The sequence below is a fragment of the Nannobrachium achirus genome, assembly GCF_963921795.1.
Source record: "Nannobrachium achirus genome assembly, chromosome: 4".
NCBI lineage: Eukaryota > Metazoa > Chordata > Actinopteri > Myctophiformes > Myctophidae > Nannobrachium > Nannobrachium achirus.
The window spans coordinates 57172693-57192083 of NC_137813.1; the positions used below are offsets into that span (position 1 = coordinate 57172693).

The window sequence follows — 19391 nt, forward strand, 5'->3', positions numbered from 1 at the left end:
GCCAAAACGTTTTTGATCAAATAATTGAGAACCACATGCGAAATGGCTGCCAAGTGGGGTCAACGTACGCACAGCAGTGGTCTCCTATTGGTTGGCACCCGTGTTGGGACTAAACTGGGCCCTGATTGGTCACCCCACTCTTTTGGGTGAGGAAATTAATTTACCTTTGAGCGGGGCCAGACCCATATCCGCCAAGGGCAAGTTATTTTGCCCAGGCGGGTTTGGTCTGGTTCCAGGCAACTAAGAAAATACCACAGTGAGATGCTCCTGGGAATCGGGGAAGCTGCTGCATGCGCCCCACCCCCTTGTTTCCCCCATCCTGAACATATAGGGCCCTATTATGATCCAGGTCTTATGCCTTATGCCTTAACTTCTTTGCCTTTTTTTACTATTTTGTTTTTGTTTTTTAAATATTTCAAATAGCTGATCTGCAAGTTCACAACGTGCAGATGTAGATCAGCATTTGAAGTATTTAAAAATGTTTTTCAAAATAGTGAAAAAAAGGTAAAGAAGTTAAGGCATAAGGCATAAGACCTGGATCATAATAGGGCCCATAGTGTTTTTATAACTGCGATATTATTGAATGTTTTCTTTGCTTGCTATTTGTTATGTCCATGAATTAAATACAGAGGGCTTTCAACGTGAAAAAAGAACGTAAAAGGTCTTATTTGGGATGTTCCTTTTAGGCAGGGTGTTTAACTGTACTACATTTCAATTGTATTGACTATACCTGTACTGTTCTCCATTTTTGTCCAATAAAAGAATCAATCAAACAAACAATCAATCAATCAAAAAGACGCACCTGAAGCCCATGTGTGACCAGGCCCTCACTGATAATCACTAGGACATTCACAAATAGTGATTTTTAGTATTCGAATTATTCGACCTCAAAGTATTCGAATAGTCGAATATTCGACAGGACTGGCCAAACTGTCAAATATTAAGTAAGCAAGAGGCAAACATTATGAAAATAGCAGATCTACATGCTCACAACGCCTCGCAAACGCAAGGCGTTGTGAGCATGTAGATCTGCTATTTTCACAATATTTATCTGTGAAACCGAGTCACATTAATACCTACAATTCCAAGTGCTTGTCAGGGTGGGGGTCCCCAGTTCAAATATGTTTATTTTGGGGATCACGGCCTAAAAAGGTTTGAGAACCCCTGGTATAGAGCATTAACACATTCATCCACCAGGGGCATTGACAACTCATTCTTATGACTTCCTATCTAGCCAAGCTTTATAAACTATATATTATATAATACTAGACCTTACCCGTTCGAAGATATGTGCTCCAAAATATGTCAAACGCACCCGGTGAAAGTGTGTGAGAGAGAGAGAGAAACATTTCTAACTGTGAGAGAAAGGGGTGTGTGTGTGTGGGGCTACAGATCCCATGGCCTGGAGGAACGGACCGTAACCCTGGCAACATACAGCAGAGTTCAACAGAAGTGGTTAAGAAAACGCTAAAAAAAATGCTTTAATTTGGAAGAAATGAAATTCGGGCTCCGTCAGCGTTGGTATAATGCTAATGGGCAATACCATGTGAACTTTGGGATCAGTTGCTGAAGCGAGTGAATAGATAAACGTAGATAAGCGTGAGCGTTAGAGCGTTAGAGCGTGAGTGAGTTGAGCGTTAGAGCGTGAGTTTGGAAAATTATTAGTAGGATATAAGAGAAAACAATGAAAATTTTAAATAAGCGAATATTCGACTTCGGTGAACAACGTCGAATAGTGACTTTGATATTCGAATATTCTAATATTTGGTGAATGCCCTAATACACACCCAGTAAAATGTTCATGTAAAATTGAATGCAGATGGACCTGTACGCATCCACTTGACAAAAACTGTGTGTGTGTGTGTGTGTGTGTGTGTGTGTGTGTGTGTGTGTGTGTGTGTGTGTGTGTGTGTGTGTGTGTGTGTGTGTGTGTGTGTGTGTGTGTGTGTGTGTGTGTGTGCGCGTGCGTGCGTGTGCACTGGCAGGTGATCGGTGGGCGTCTGAGGCTGGTGTATGAGGAGTGTGAAGACGGTACAGATGACTTCTGGTGCCACATGTACAGTCCACTGATCCACAACATCGGCTGGTCCAGATCCATCGGACACCGCTTCAAACGATCCGGTTTGTTTCATCCATATACGGTTTAAAGTTCTCTGATCTCAGTCATTTGGACCACTGACATAGTAGTCTCTCAAGAACAGACTAACTGAGCTCCAGTTAAGTGAAAAGGACCTTTTCTTTGACGATGGCTGGCCAGATTGCTGACATAGAAACATAGTTTTTTTCCAAAAATCTTTCAAAAGACACTTATAGAATCGGGTCAAAATTCTAATTTTCACGATTTTTCAAAAATAGCAGATCTATGAGCTTGTATATCTGCTATTTCTTTATATTTAAAGCCTAAAATATTGCGTCATAATGTGTTCAGGCCTAAATGGGTTAAGGCGAAAGAGTATTTGAAGTGGTCAAACTAGCAATAGAATAGATTAGATTAAAGGCTGTCTGAATTGGTCAAACTATAGCTATAGAATGCATGTTAAGAAGCATCTTCCAAAAACCATAATGGTCTCACATGTTTCCTAAAAGCCAAGGTTAAAGCCTCAATCTGCGATTTCTTCAACAGGAATGTGAACAAAACATAATTCTACACATTGTGCTAATTGTGAAGGAAACACTCAGTTTCACAAATTGCAGATTGGGACGTGGCCTAACAAGAGTTTTCAGTCATGTGACTTAAATTTGCTTTAACCCATTTAGAACGGGTACACATTATTGTGTATCATTATTTTATGCTTTAACTATTGAAAAATAGCAGATCTACAAGCTTGCAGCGCGGCAGGCTGCGAGCTTGTAGATCTGTTATTTTTGAAAAATCTTGAAAATTCGATTTTTTACCCGATTCTATAAGTGTCTTTTGAATCCTTCTAAGATTTTTTGAAAAACCCTATGTTTCTATGTCAGCGATCTGGCTTAGCCATCGTCAAAGAAAAGGTCCTTTTCACTTAAATGGAGCTCAGTTAGTCTGTTCTTGAGAGACTACTATGTCAGTGGTTCTCAAACCTTTTCATGTGAAAGACCCCCAAAATGATATTTATTTGGCCACGGACACCCATCTCAAAATATCTAGTTCCAGGGACCACCCAGAAGCAAAATTTGAGTTACAAACGTTCGCTTTGAAAATACATAATATTCAAAGATTTGCACACATTTTCACGACTTTTTCAAAAATAGCAGATCTACAAGCTCGCAGCGCGGCACTCGGTGCCGCGCTGTGAGCTTGTATATCTGCTATTTTTCACTGGTTAAGGCATTCAATAATTCTAGACCTAAATGTATTCTAGATAGATGATAACATTATGACACCCGTGCATTTGTGTCCGTTCCAGATGTTACAAAGAAGCTGGAAGGACAGACCGACGCCCCTGGACAGCTGTTTATCAAGGTGGAGACAGCCTGCCTCCAGTCTGTCTGTCTGTCTGTGTTTGTCTGCCTGCCTGCCTGTCCCATTTCTGTGGTTCCTGCTTAGCGTTTTCCGGCCTACAACGCTAGCTACGGTAGTTAGCTTGTAGCTTTGGAGCCGTAAGACGTTTTATTGGCCTAAAATGTTGTCTATATATATATATATACGTTCATGAAACCACCTGCTGACGGCCTGTCAGCATTGAGCAATTTTTTTTATAGGGGGAAAAAGTTTGTCCCATTCACTTACTATACACTATACAATAAAGGAAAAAAATACCCCCAAATAATCTGCTTTAAGTAGCATGTGAGGGGTTAAACCAGGGGTTTATAATTATTCTGAATCCATTGCAAGCATTTGTTTTGCATGAAAAACATTCCTTGGCCTAAAAACAGCCGCACAAAAATATGGTTTTGTGATGAGTCATCACTTTTGACAGTTTTGTTCTGGCTGAGGTGGGGTATGGAATGTGGTATATAGTTTTTTTTATTGGCCTAAAATATTGTCTATATACATACAGTCATGAATCCACCTGCTGACCGCCTATCAGCATTGAGCAATTTCTTTTATGGGGGTAAAGGTGTGGGGCCCATTCATTTACTATACACTATACTATAAAGGAAAGAAATGCCCACAAAAATGTGAGGGCCTGCGGGGTCAAACTAGGGGTTTATAATTATTCTGAATCCATTGCAAGCATTGGTTTGGCATGAAAAACATTCCTTGGCCTAAAAACAGACACACAAAAATATGGTTTATTGATGAGTCATCACTTTTCACAATTTCGTGGGGGGCCTTTTAAGCCCAAAGAAAGTTTTTCATGCAAAACAAATGCTTGCAATGGATTCAGAATAATTATAAACCCCTAGTTTGACCCCTCACATGCTACGTAAAGCAGATTTTTGGGGGGGTATTTTTTTCCTTTAGTGTAGTGTATGTATAGTAAGTGAATGGGACAAACTTTTTCCCCCTATAAAAAAATTGCTCAATGCTGACAGGCCGTCAGCAGGTGGTTTCATGAACGTATAAATGCTAATGCTGGCAGCCGGACTACTAGAAGCTAGTTGGACATCGTCCGCACAGCCCTGTACTGGGTTAGGGGAAATCACACCATGGGGGGCACACTGACATAACCATTTTAACCACTGGTTGATAGCAAGTATAAAGTTAACTGCACTCCATGGACAGCCTGTCTTATTAATCCCTGTCTGGAGTTGAATAGGCTGAGTCAGCTGTTTTGTTTGTCATTGGTGGATTTATTATTTACTCTGTTGCCGTCATGGCTACGAGTTCCCACCTGATGTCATGTGGGAGTTCTGACTGCTCCAGATCGTACTGAATAACTGCCAGCTTACACAATGTCTTAAGACTAGGACTAAAGTCTAAGATTAACAGGATATTGGACGCCTCTCTCTGTCTCCTTTGAAGAGGATGATGCAATCTCCCACCATGCTAAAGGACATAAAATATATACAACATGGGGGTTTCCCTTTGGGCTCAACGATCTTCCAGGTAAGGGTCTCTGGATTAAATTTCCACAGATCGTTTAAGCCCTTCTTCAAATGAAGAGAGTGGCCACCACATATGTACAGCTCTCCATTGTAGGTAAAGGCTGAATGACCATAACGTTGTTCTGGAAGAATCTGTGCAGATGGTGTGTTCGGCCAGCAGTTGGTCTCTGTGTCAAACACTCTGAGGATGTTGTCCTGATGGTCCGTATCTCCCCCAAATACAAACATCTTTGTCCCAATGATAGTGGCAGAGTGCCAGCATGAAGCAGGTGGTGGAGGGCCTCCAGTGTTAATTAAAGACCAGACCATTGTGGTGGTGTCCAACTTGTAGATTTCATTAATCGGTCCATTCTTCAATCCTCCATAGACATACATGACCTTCTCCATGGCACAGGCAGTGTGTTCACTCCTCCCCTCTGGAACTGTTCCTGAAACACTGGGCCTAAACCATCTGTGAGTGTCAACGTCAAATCCAAAAACAATGTTGGAGTCGCTCCCCAGGACGCGAACATCATCATCATCATCATTCTCCTCTATCTGAAAATCCAGTTTCCCCCCCCAGATGTAAACGATATATTCTATGAGCACAGCTGTGTGCTTCACACAGTTGGAGGGAACCTCAGGGGGAATTTCCAAGTTGCCTCCCGTTGTCACAGGAGGCAACTTGATCCAACGCAAAGACACCGTGTTGAATACGTGCACTGCAATCTGCTCCCTGTCATACGAGTTGCAGTACCCTCCAAAGGAGTACAGTTTGTGCCCCACTGCTACAGCAGCATCAATGGATCTCTTTGTTCCTCTGTCCTCCAGATGCAAGGTCCAGCGCCACATCTTAAACAATAACAACAACAAAGAGAACGCAAGTGAAGTCTTCAACCGTCTATAAAACAATGCGGTGCTGTTTCACACACCAACACTTATATTGGTACAGCTACACAAACGTCAGGCAAAGAGCTCTGTGGCAAAACCAATATCATACATTGTTGAACTCCGGCCGGTCTTGAAGTCCTGGGCGATCTCCCTCACCAGGCGCTGGAAGGGCAGCTTGCGGATCAGCAGCTCGGTGGATTTCTGGTAGCGACGGATCTCCCTCAGAGCCACTGTACCAGGGCGGTAACGGTGAGGCTTCTTCACTCCACCGGTCGCCGGCGCGCTCTTACGAGCCGCCTTGGTGGCGAGCTGCTTCCTGGGCGCTTTGCCGCCGGTGGATTTGCGAGCGGTCTGCTTGGTTCTTGAGATTGTGAGCGCGTGCGTGCGTGCGTGCGTGTGTGTACATCAGTCCTCCATATGGCTCCAACCCGAGCCCTGCCCCTTGTCTGCGAAAAAAAAAAAATATATATATAAATAAACATGTCTGTGTGCAAAGCCCTTTAATCTGATCAGCGTGATAGTAATGCTACTGACTATTATGACTTATATTACCTATATTCTGTCTGCACTACTACATGTCATCACAGTTGCTACAACCATCATTATGTAATATTCACGATGATATCAGTGTTTGTTCATCCATTGCTCTACATTCACGAAGCAGGGAAACTGCCTTGCTTCAAGGGGCTCTGAAGGAATAGATCCCTTACCACACCTGTGTGCAGTTGTTGTATGAATGAATGAATGAATGAATGAATGATTTTATTTCGGTCTTAAAGTACAAAGTATGTACAATGTTAAAAACATTAAAACAAAACAGATTAAAATAAAGAAAAAAGAAAAAATTTGGACCGAAAAGGTGTAAGCAAGAAGCCTTAGCTTATAGTGCCTACCCTTTTTACAAATCTAATTATAAACTACTTATATCAACATCTAGCATAAAAACAAACATTGTATTGCTCCGGTCACACGGGTATAGTCGCCATCCCTTTTCTGAGCAGGGTGACGCCTCTCACACACACACGGACATGCAAACAACCCCAAAATCATACCTCAACAACGTTTACAAACACTTTAGTGTCACAACTGGGTGTTTTAACAAAGTCTGTATGCGTCTGGACCTGATGCGATGTGCGCGTGACATCATTAAATTGAGTGTCTACCCAAACATTGAACCACCAAACTACACTACCTGTGTGTAACATTATGTTTTAGATCTATCTTCCACTGAGTCAGAGAAACATCTTTAAATCCTTCAGCTATGTGTTTGTGTTTGTGTGTGTGTGTGTGTGTGTGTGTGTGTGTGTGTGTGTGTGTGTGTGTGTGTGTGTGTGTGTGTGTGTGTGTGTGTGTGTGTGTGTGTGTGTGTGTGTGTGTGTGTGTGTGTGTGTGTGTGTGTGGGGTTGTGTGGCCTTCAGAGTAAGGGTGGGCGATATGCTGATAAATATTGTTGAGAAGATACAATGTCTCCACATATTTCGATTTAAATGAGAATGGATTCTGAATCTTACCATGTTAGCAGCGCGATTTCGAGTTCGAATTGATTTTTTCCTGCACTCCTACTGTCAGCCTGCATGTGTCTGTCTTATCCTGCTCATGTCTACTCTTTATACTGTAGCATTGTACATTTTCTGTTTGGGCTTTTGAACACCGGACTAGTTAACCCATTTAGGCCTACGATTATTGACTGCTTTAACTACTGAAAAATAGCAGATATACAAGCTCGCAGCGCGGCACCGAGTGCCGCGCTGCGAGCTTGTAGATCTGCTATTTTTGAAAAATCATGATTTTTCTTTGCAAGTCTTTGAATATATCTATTTAAAAGCGAACATTTGTAAATCAAATATTTGCTTCTGGGGGGTCCCTGGAACAACATATTTTGAGATGGGGGTCCGTGGCCAAATACCTGTAATTTTGGGGGTCCTTGACATGAAAATGTTTGAGAACAGCATGATTTAGAGGAAGGATTTAGAAGTCGGGTCAAAGATCGGGTCAAAGATATTCATAGACTTGCACACATTTTCAAGATTTTTCAAAAATAGCAGATCTACAAGCTCGCAGCGCGGCACTCGGTGCCGCGCTGTGAGCTTGTATATCTGCTATTTTTCTAAGGTTAAAGCATACAATAATGGTTAAAGTGGTTAAAATCTAACGCGACTTGGGCGCGTTCCAGGTATTTGAGAGTTAACCAACCAGTTAATTAGCACTCGCTAGTTTGGTAGCTGGTCAAGTACAGTACATACATACCCTTGATCTGTTTTGGCAACTGAATTGACCTCCTTGGGAAATGATCTTGATTCATGTTTATGTTTCATGTTTTGGTTTTATTTGAACGTTGTGCCATCAGGTGAAGGAGGTTGATCAGAGTGAACCATGGTTTAAAGATGGAATGAAACTGGAAGCTATCGACCCCCTCAACCTGTCTGCTATCTGTGTGGCTACAGTCCGGAAGGTAAAGGAGCTTTCATACCCTGCAGACATTGACACTAAGGCTTGCCCACCTGCCCCTGGCAGGTAAATAAAACTTGTGGGCAGGTGAAGTTTGCTTTCAGGTTGCCCGACAGGGCAAGTGCTCATTTGAGAGGGGACGCAACCGTCTACAACACAAGATATCCGTCTAAACACCTGAACATGGCCAGCGCGCTCCGTCTTCTGCTCTGTAGAATGTAACAAGTGTGAAACCACAGACATATTCAATCATAGCTATGTAGGTATTTGTATTTGGAGTTATTGTGTATGATATTTTTTATCGCACAGGCCCAGAAAGTAAAGAAATATGTTTTAAATTTAGCTGTAAATACAATCTTACCAATCATTTTACAATGGACAATTAACTTTTTAGGCAAGTGGGCATTACCTTTGGGCAAGTAGAACATGACCTGTACTTGCCCGACGGGCAAGTGCCTCTGAGAGCTTAGTGTCAACCCCTGCCCTGTACCGAAACAAGAACGCTGGCCCCCAAAACACGCTCACCCCAGGTCGAACCCGGCCACCTCGGAACGGTCGGATCCACTCATCTGGCACCAGCGAAACGGTTGACCCACCGGGTATTTCTGGTGGGGGGGGGTGAGTGATCCGCGCCAGGTGGGGGCGAGTGTTCCCCCGCTGCGACCCAAACGGGGCGAGTGTGTTTTGGGGTGAGCGTTCCGGTTACCCCCCGTACTACAACAGGTAGGGCTGTCACAATTATTACATAATCGTCTAATCGTGATTTTTTTGAAATAATCGTGATTATTTTTCATAATCGTCATAATCGTTTCCATGTTGAAGAATGTTCATATATTTAAAAAAAAAGTCAAAAATCACAACGCGTCGCGATGCGACGCGTTGTGAGCTTGTAGATCTGCTATTTCCACTATCAATGTTCTTTTTTTAAGTATAAAGTTGTCAAATATGTCAGTAATTTCTTTGTATATTTAGGTTATGTGTCATATCTGCCATGTGCAACTTCAAAGCCTAAAAGCCAAACAGAAATGTAATTATCAACGACAAAAACACAATTAAATCGTTAATCGCCAATTATTTGAGTGACAATTAATCGTCATGTAAAATGTCATATCGTGACAGCCCTAATAACAACAGGACTAGTGTTGAACAGTGGTTCCCAAACCGTTTCCCCCATAGACCATATTCACACGGTGGCCATTTTGGCATTTTGCATTGAAGATTCAAAAGATGGCCACGGGTGTCCTAGAATCGAGAAAAAAAAATCCATACAAATTGGCAAGAGGCTTTTTTTTTTTTTTACGCTCGAAAGTGCCGCGTTTTGGCCAGGTCCTAGCACAGGGGTGGGCAACTTTGATGATGGAGAGAGCCACTATATTTCCACATTCACTTCAGAGGGCCACAATGCATATACAGTCAAACATAGAGATCTGCTATTTTTGAATTGGAATCCTGCTATTTATTGTTTAATTGGTTTAAAATTTTCTATTTCAGTTCAAATGCATGTATTTGTTCTTATGTTAACTTTATGAACTAAAATACAAATACATTGGACATGAAAAAGACTAGTACTAGTCATTAGGAGTAATTAAAGCTGGTCATGTTTGCTTGATTGGTATTGTAACGGCTGAAATCACAAATATATCAGTATTCCGATATTAACCTGTGGGCCCCATTAAGTGAAGGTGGGGGCCGCATGTGGCCCCCGGGCCGCCAGTTGCCCATGTATGTCCTAGCAGATAGATATCTAGTATATAAAGTAATGACTCTCTCCAGGTCCTAGCAGGTGCATATCTTTATTATATAAAGCCATGACTCTCTCCAGGTGCTAGCAGATGCATATATTTTTGAAGCGGTGAAAGCCGCTTCCAAGGAGTGGCTTTGTGTGTCCCCCGTCCATATATGGTCATTTCAGTCCAGAATGAACAGGATTTATCTGTCTGTAAATGTGTGTCCCATGTGTGTCCCCCATGTCCATATATGGTCATTTCAGTCCAGAATGAACAGGATTTATCTGTCCTGTATGTCCAGAATATGTGTGTAGTGTCCGTCCCGGTGATTAAAGCTTGGTCTCATTTGACAGATATGTCCAATGAGACCATAGTTTGAGGATTGGTCAAGCTTCACATGACAATCCGGCCCTCCAGATAAAATCATTCATTCATTCAGAATTCAGAATTCTGTAGCTCTAGACAATTTTATACTCGGATTCACCGCTTCACTTCGAACCGAGGTTTGATTTTTTAATATAAAGCCATAACTCTCTCCAGGTGCTAGCAGATGGATATCTGATGATCGGTATTGACGGGTCGGAGGCCGCCGACGGCTCTGATTGGTTCTGCTATCACTCCACCTCTCCCTCCATCTTCCCCGCTGGCTTCTGTGAGATCAACAACATTGAAATGACGCCACCCAGAGGTAACAGCATGCTATTGTTGTTTACTCGACTGATAGAAATCAAAGTCGATCATTTACTGCTATATGACAAATATTTGATTATTCGACCACATTATAAACCATTAAGAAATCAAAACAAATCTAAAGTGCAGTTACTATGGGCAAGGTTTTGATGACAATATAGCCTTTTCAAAAAAAGATAATTGCGGCAGTCAGGTCGCAAGTTACTATGAAAAGCTCCACCAGCTGTCCGTCAGTCAGTCAGTCTGTCCGTCTGTCACGTCACGTCACACTTTTGCCCTACTCTTATCTCTGGCACCGTTGCCCCTATCCATACCACACTTTGCACACACACTCCTTGGCTGCCAAACCATAACCTCCACCCCTCATTTCTCACATGGCTCTCTTCTAGCGCCACCATCAGACCGATTTTTGCAAAACACTTCTTTGGACACTGCTCCTACAGATTTTGCCCTAGAATCACACAAAGCGGTACACAGTATCTCTAAAGTCATGTCTTCAACATGGATCTTTCCCATTTTCCATATTCCCTCCTGATTGGCTACGATTGCCTTCTAAAGTTTGTGTTCCCATTTTCCATATTCCCTCCTGATTGGCTACGATTGCCTTCTAAAGTTTGTGTATGCGACGTGACGGTCGTTTATCAAGGGAGTCTTACTGGTAAAGGATAACTTGAAATACTGTTCCTACGAAACAGTGTGGGCTCGCATTGAACACCATGTATGGGCACAAAGATCTACCCTTTGGCTGCTCCTCATTGGCTAAGGGCCCTGCCTTTGTACTGTCTGTCATAAAAAATAAAATAAAAAAAGGTCAGACCAAGTACAGAGTGGTTGGTCTGACCTACAGGTCATGTTAACTAAAAACACAAATCCAACATAGACTATGACAGTGCTGTCAAACAAGTCTATGAATCTAATTTCTATCTGTGAAATCGATGAAAATCTGCATCACTCATTTATACAATATGTAGAGGGGGTCCCTGCTTCATATCTCTTCTCAGGGGTCTGAAAACGTTGAAGACCCCTGATATAGACTTTTTTCCTGAGCGGAGGTGGTGTAAAAGTACAATAATTGAAAATGGGAAATACTTGAGTAAATTACAAATACTCAAAATTGTACTTAAATACAGTACTTAGTAGCTTGCTGCTGCGCGCACCAGTGAAAGCCACGCACAAAAATAGACTGTAAATGGCGGCACCAAACGGGCCAAGTGCTCTAGCGCGTGCACATGGGCGCTTTGGTATGTATACCCTTCTGCTGAGCTGGTTGAGCCATCTCTGTGATGTCAGAACAGGTCAGCTATATCCATATATGGAGTCTGTGAGGTCAGATGTAGAGGTATTGACCATCTCGTTATATGGAGATCTAGGTGATGATCCAGTCGTCTCCATGTATGGATAGCCAGGGTTTGATGAGGGCAGTGTCGTGATCTTCATATGGTGATGATAGTCTGCAGTCTTGATTTGCAAATGAATTCTGTCTCGTCCATATATGCTCATTGCCAAATATTGTCTTAATATATGGTCATTCTCAGATATGGGCTTATTATTGATGACGTCAGGGATCTCCATATATGGTTATAAAAGGGACAAGGACAGATTCATTTGCAAGTGTGACTCATTAATTACAACCACCACCAGGGGGCAGTAAGTCACCCTGATGTGTCTCTCTCCACCAGGTTACACCAACCTGCCATTCAGATGGTTTGAGTACCTGAGAGAGACCAGCTCTGTAGCTGCACCTGTTAACCTCTTCAACAAGGTACGTACACACACACACACACACACACACACACACACACACACACACACACACACACACACACACACACACACACACACACACACACATTCACACACACACACACACACACACACACACACACACACACACACACACACACACACACACACACACACACACACACACACACACACAATTTACAATTTAGCAGACGCTCTTAATCCAGAGCGACTAACGATAAGCAAGGACAGCACATGATAACACATCAACACATCAATACTAATGCATTAAACGCATAGATTATATTAATCCAAAAAACATAGAAGTAAACCAAGAACCTATTCGATTAATTTCTAAAACAATCAGAATATCAATAATCTGTCGAAGCTATACACACTATTCTTAGTGTGTATATCTTAGGATGCCAAGTCGAAAATGGCCTGGCATCGCTCTATATAACAATGCTATCTAAATCAGTGGTTCTCAAACTTTTTCAGGCCGTGACCCACAAAATAATCATATTTTAACTGGTGACCCCCCACCCTGACGAGCACTAAAGTACCATGCATAGTAGTACATAAGGACCGCAGGAATACACAAGCAACGGAGGGTGAGAGACATTTCCTCCGTTTGATCCGGTCCTGACTCCCAGGATGATTTATCTCTGTATACGGACCCTTACGGACAGCACCCAACTGGACGGACTGAACGTACAAGATGTATCCGTAGCAAGAAGTACCCACGGCCACCGTTGTCAATCGTAGGCGCAGTAGTGAGGAAAATTACTTTTCCCTCTGCTCTATGACAGCGGTTCTCAAACTATGTGTCCCAATGAGAAATATATTGTATCAAGAAACGGTAAAAAAGGAATGTCGACTTGCAACCAAGTGAAGAGGACGGCTTGACATACACACACACACACACACACACACACACACCCACACACACACACACACACACACACACACACACACACACACACTCTCACTATCACACAGTCACACACACACCGCCTATCCTCCGCCTAAAACAAGACGAGGCACACAAGAAGAGCTGACCAGTAAGACTCCCTAATCGGGAGATAAGCGACCGTAGGTCACATGTAGACACAAAGAGTAGGGAGCAGTGTCCCCAAAAAATGTGGACGGATCCATGTTGATGACATGAGTGTAGACATACTGTGTACCGAGTTGAGTGATTTTAGGGCAAAAATTGGAGGAGCAGTGTCCAAAAATGTGTTTTTGCAAGAATCGGCCTCATGGTGGCGCTAGAAGAGGGCCATGTGAGAAATGAGGGGTGGGGTCTCCGCGCCGCCGAGGCGGACGAATAGGTACCGGCCCCGGCTCTCCCGGTGGCTCCTAGGCCAAGTTAGGGCATTTTATGTGCGCTGCAGTGGCAGGGGGTCCTCCACTGGGGGCGCCACCACTTTTGCATCCGTTCTGGAGCACAAGGAGTCGGTGGTCCCCGGGAATTCCCCGTGAGCAGCCCCGTTGGGGTGGTCATTTGGTCATTTTTGCACATTTGGTCATTTTTTACATCTGGGGGTCCCCCAGGGACCTGGGGGTCCCTGGGGCTCCGGGGGTCCTTGGAGGTTGTAGTTTGGCAGGCAAGGAGTGTGTGTGCAAAATCTGGCATGGATCGGGGCAACGGTTGCGGAGATATGAGCAGGGCAAAAGTGTGACGTGTGACGGACTGACTGACTGACGCACGGACACCTGGTGGAGCTTTCTGTAGTAAGTGCGACCTACGGTCGCAATTAATTAGCTCAGCGGCTGATCATACTTGGGAATTATATGAGCGGGTGTGTTTTGTTATAATCACTCCGGGTCCATCCTGGTTAAATCTGTACCCTCGCGGAGTTTTACATTTACCGCGAATCCGCCAAGCAACTTTGCCGACAGACAGCAGAACCAGTCCAGACTGTTACCACTTATAACATCACGTCGGGTCAAGAGATTCTGTGGTTCTACATATTTTGGCTAAATGCTTTGCTTTTGTTAGCTGTTCTGTGCTGCGAGGCACAATGTGGCGCGCGGCCCAACGGAGAGCGGTCGGCACGGACATAACGTAGAGGAGGAACTATGCATGTCGACGGATTTACTGTACGTAATCTCTCACCCAAAACGTACACAAAATCAACCATACGTAACTATAAATGACCCTTTAGAGTTGAGGCATTACACTTTGTCTTACACGGTTCTATTGTGAAAATAGCAGATCTACATGCTCACAACGCCTTGCGTTGCGAGGCGTGTAGATCAGCTATTTTCACAATGTCTGCCTCTAATCTATCTATAAATGCGAGAAGTCTCTGCGTGTCTGTCTGCGTGTGTGTCTGTAATCCGCGTATCTCGAGAACCGTTCGTCCCACCGGCTTCAGATTCGGCACGCGCGTTCCCCGCCGCGGCACGGAGTGCAGTGCCGGGCCTCGACCCGACCCGAGAACCGTTCGTCCCACCGGCTTCAGATTCGGCACGCGCGCTCCCCGCCACGGCACGGAGTGCAGTGCCGGGCCTCGACCCGACCCGACGCACGGTTTTCCCGAACCGGCGTGATGCAGACAGACAGATACAGATATCTCCATATATGAAAAATGCCATGGTTACGTATTCTGATGTTCCTATATGGGCATAAAAGGACACAGGCAAACATATGGTCAAAACGGCTCTTATGACAACAGGTATAATGGGGTTTGCATTAAAGGGTGGGGCATTCATTCCCTATTTCAAATTCGGCACGCGCTTTCCCTGCAGCAGCAGGTAGTGCAGTGCCCGGCCTCGACCCGATCCGATACGCGATTTTCTGGAACCAGCACGAAAGGTTCGGATTCTGATGTCTGACATCAGGGTTTTCAGGAACCGGCACTCTGTCTGCATAGATCTCCATTTATGGGCATAAAATGGATGCAGACAGACAGATACGGATATCTCCATATATGAGCATAAATTGACACAGGCAAACAGATGGTCAAAACGGGTCCTATGACAACAGGTATAATGGGGTTTGCATTAAAGGGGGAACCAGCACTGTGTCTGCAACACAGTCAGAGGCACAGACAGATACAGAGATCTCCATAATGGGCATAAAGGGACACAGACAAACAGATACAGAGATCTCCATATATGGGCATGAAATGGATGCAGACAGACAGATACAGATATCTCCATATATGAGCATAAATGGACACAGGCAAACAGATGGTCAATACAGGTCCTACAGAGATCTCCATATATGGGCATAAAATGGACGCAGACAGACAGATAACTCCATATATGGGCATAAATGGACACAGGCAAACAGATGGTCAAAACGGGTCCTACAGAGATCTCCATATATGGACATAAAATGGACGTAGACAGACAGATATCCCCATATATGGGCATAAATGGACACACGCAAACAGATGGTCAAAACAGATCCTATGACAACAGGCATAATGGGGTTTGCATTAAAGGGCGGGGCATTCATCCCCTATTTACATTGGCATAAGTGGACAAAGACAAACAGATGGTCAAAACGGGTCCTATGACAACAGGTATATTGGGGTTTGCATTAAAGGGTGGGGCATTCATGGGGTTTGCATTAAAGGGTGGGGAATTCATTCCCTATTTCAAATTCGGCACGCGCGTTCCCCACCGCAGCAGGTAGTGCAGTGCTCGGCCTCGACCCGAACCGATACACGATTTTCTGGAACCAGCACGAAAGGTTCGGATTCTGATGTCTGACATCAGGATTTTCCGGAACTGGCACTGTGTCTGCATAGATCTCCATATATGGACATAAAATGGATGCAGACAGACAGATACAGATATCTCCATATATGGGCATAAATGGACACAGGCAAACAGATGGTCAAAGATCTCCATATATGGGCTTAAAGTGGACGCAGACAGACAGATACAGATATCTCCATATATGGGCATAAATCGACACAGGCAAACAGATGGTCAAAACGGGTCCTATGACAACAGGTATAATGGGGTTTGCATTAAGTTTGTCTCCTCCTCCATCTGTTTGTCTGTGTCCCTTTATTCCCATTATGGAGATCTCTGTATCTGTCTGTGCCTCCGACTGTGTTGCAGACACAGTGCTGGTTCCCCCTTTAATGCAAACCCCATTATACCTGTTGTCATAGGACCCGTTTTGACCATCTGTTTGAAAAAGCGACAGAGATCTCATATATGGGCATAAAATGGACGCAGATAAACAGATATCTCCATATATGGCATATATGGGCATACAATGGACACAGAATCACAAAGATCTCCATATACGGGCATAAAAGGGACACAGACAGACAGATACAGAGATCTCCATATATGGGCATAAAATGGACGCAGATAGACAGATATCTCCATATATGGGCATATATGGGCATAAAATGGACCCAGAACTATAACTGCAGTGATCTCCATATATGGACATAAAATGGACGCCGACAGACAGATACAGATATCTCCATATATGGGCATAAATGGACACAGGCAGACAGATGGTCAAAACGGGTCCTATGAAAACAGGTATAATGGGGTTTGCATTAACACCTTCTCAGCCTGGCCGTACTCCCTCGGACTTCCTACTTGGTTCAATCAGCCGATCGTCTTTTACCGTCTTTTTGATCAAAATGCGTTTACAACAACTTCAAAGCCTTCTGCAACTCCTGACATTGTTTGGGGTCAAGCACTTCAAAGGAAAGAGTCGAGGCGCCCCTTCAAACATCAACAAGCTGTCTTAGATCAAAGAAAATCAAATCACATGACCAAACAATCACCACAGTATAAAAGGCCTGTGGGAAACTCCTCACATTGTGGGAGTAGGTACGTTATTGCATTGCGCAAAGTGAGAGACAGAGAGATTTTGAGCCGAGTATTGATAGTGGACAGATTGAGAGAGAGATATAGTGATTGATTGTGAGAGAGAGTGTGTGAGAGATCGAGAGAGAGAGTGTGTGTGTGTTTGAGGAGAGAGGGAAAGAAAGGGAGAGAGTTGAGCAAGTTTGAGAGGAGGAGGAGAGGAGAGCGGTTAGTATATTTTTTTTTAGTTTTTTTTTAGTGAGTAGAGCCTTTTTTTAGTGATTTTTTTATAGGATTTATATAGGATTTTTGTTATATAGTAGCATAGTAGTAGTAGTAGTAGTTGTAGTAGTTTATATTTACCTTTTGTTGTATAGTTTGGTGGTGGTTTGGTGGTGTTGGTGGTGGTGGTGTTGGTGGTGGTATTTCCAGTGATCCAGTGTAGCCTAGTGAGGTCTCTCACGATGCCAGGCAAACGTAAGAGTAAGAGCAAGCACCCTGCGCCTGCTGTCCGCCCCCCCCAGCCTGATCCCCCCGCAGGCACCTCTAGCGTGGGTCGTGGTCCACGCCAGCGGACAATGGACAGCTACTTGCGGCAGGGAGCTGCCATGCCTCGTCCTGAGGACGCCATTCCTCTCCCCATCCCCCCGCGCCCCGTGGCTGCGGTGCCTCCGCTCCATGAAGCGGAGCCTGTCGTCGTCGCCGTCCCCCTCCCCGACCAGACCTGGGCAGCTCCGGTTGAGGCTCCGGACGAGACGGACGACGAGACGCTGGTTTCGGATGCCGAGGAGGAACCAGAGGCGCCGTTGCTCTGTTCACCTCCGCTGAGGCGGAGCGTCAGGCAAACTGCTGCCCGGGAGTATGCAGAGAGCCCCCTCACCTCCCAGGACGATCCATTCAGCGAAGTGGAGGAGGCGGAGGATGAGTGGATTCCAATGCGTGTGGACACTAGCGGTAAGGAGCATTTTATTGTATTTTGATGGTTTTATCGTGTTTTATTCTAAAGTAACGCAGCATGTGTATTCCTCTCTGTGATAGACATGTGCGCGCGTGTACTATGATCGTATCAAACAAGCGATCAGTGCACTGCATTCTGATAAACGCTTATGCGAGAAGCCCATGGGGTTATAGTGTTATATTCTAAATTATAAACGCAATGCAACAATGGCCATTCCTCTCTGTGATGGACATGTGCGCGCGTGTACTATGATCGTGTCAAACAAGCGATCAGTGCACTGCATTCTGATAAACGCTTATGCGAGAAGCCCATGGGGTTATAGTGTTATATTCTAAATTATAAACGCAATGCAACAATGGCCATTCCTCTCTGTGATAGACATGTGCGCGCGTGTACTATGATCGTATCAAACAAGCGATCATGCAGTCATGCACGCATTCTCTGAGAAACGCATGTACAAGAAGCATACAGACATCTAGCCCAGTGGCGTCAGTTCAGAAAAAGCCTGTTGCTAAGGTATGGCAACATGACTGGTGTCTTGCACGCGCTCGAGGGCGCGCGTGCAAGACACCAGTCATATTGCCATACCTTAGCAACAGGCACGATTACAGTACATTTTATTATTTCCCCCTGTATCCAAGGTATGTCATCTGCCATAGCTTGCCATACCCAATTGACGCCTCTGATCTAGCCAGGCCATGTGTCACTGCACTAACTAAAATCTCAGAAAGAGAGGGGGAGAGAGGGTACACTGCACTTATGCTTTGGCAACGTAAGGTATAGCCTACTATGTTTTCTCATGCCAATAAATCCCATGTGCGCACATGTTGCACGATCGCGCACGTTGCGTGCTTGTGTGCTTGTTGCTAGAGTTATGTCTCTGGACTAATGGGGGGGAGAGAGAGAGGCGCGCACGTTGCGTGCTTGTTGCTCGTATACTCAGAGTTATGTCAATGCACTGATGGGAGAGAGAGAGAGAGGGGGGGGGGGGGGGTGTGTCGGTGCGCGAGAGAGAGAGATGCCCACAATTGTGTTGAAAATGTATTCATTGATGGAGAGCGCCGCCGAGTGGATGACAGGCGTACCTGCATATGTCAAGATTATAATCGTTCATTGTCTGTGTTCTTCATGTGATTTTAGACTCAGAGTTTGAGGAGCCAGTGGCTACTGTGTCTGACTTGGAGGGATCT

At 44.4% G+C, this 19391-nt stretch overlaps 1 protein-coding gene across 1 annotated transcript in view; it reads left to right on the forward strand.

Annotated features, from left to right (window-relative positions):
• LOC308284392 (MBT domain-containing protein 1-like) overlaps positions 1-19391 on the forward strand; it is a 50301-nt gene that overhangs the window by 22863 nt on the left and 8047 nt on the right. Inside the window, exons 10-14 of the mRNA XM_080724991.1 lie at positions 1986-2121; positions 3387-3442; positions 8189-8293; positions 10557-10704; positions 12386-12468. Of these exons, the coding sequence (XP_080581117.1) occupies positions 1986-2121; positions 3387-3442; positions 8189-8293; positions 10557-10704; positions 12386-12468 (528 nt within the window). The remainder of the gene's footprint in view (positions 1-1985; positions 2122-3386; positions 3443-8188; positions 8294-10556; positions 10705-12385; positions 12469-19391) is intronic.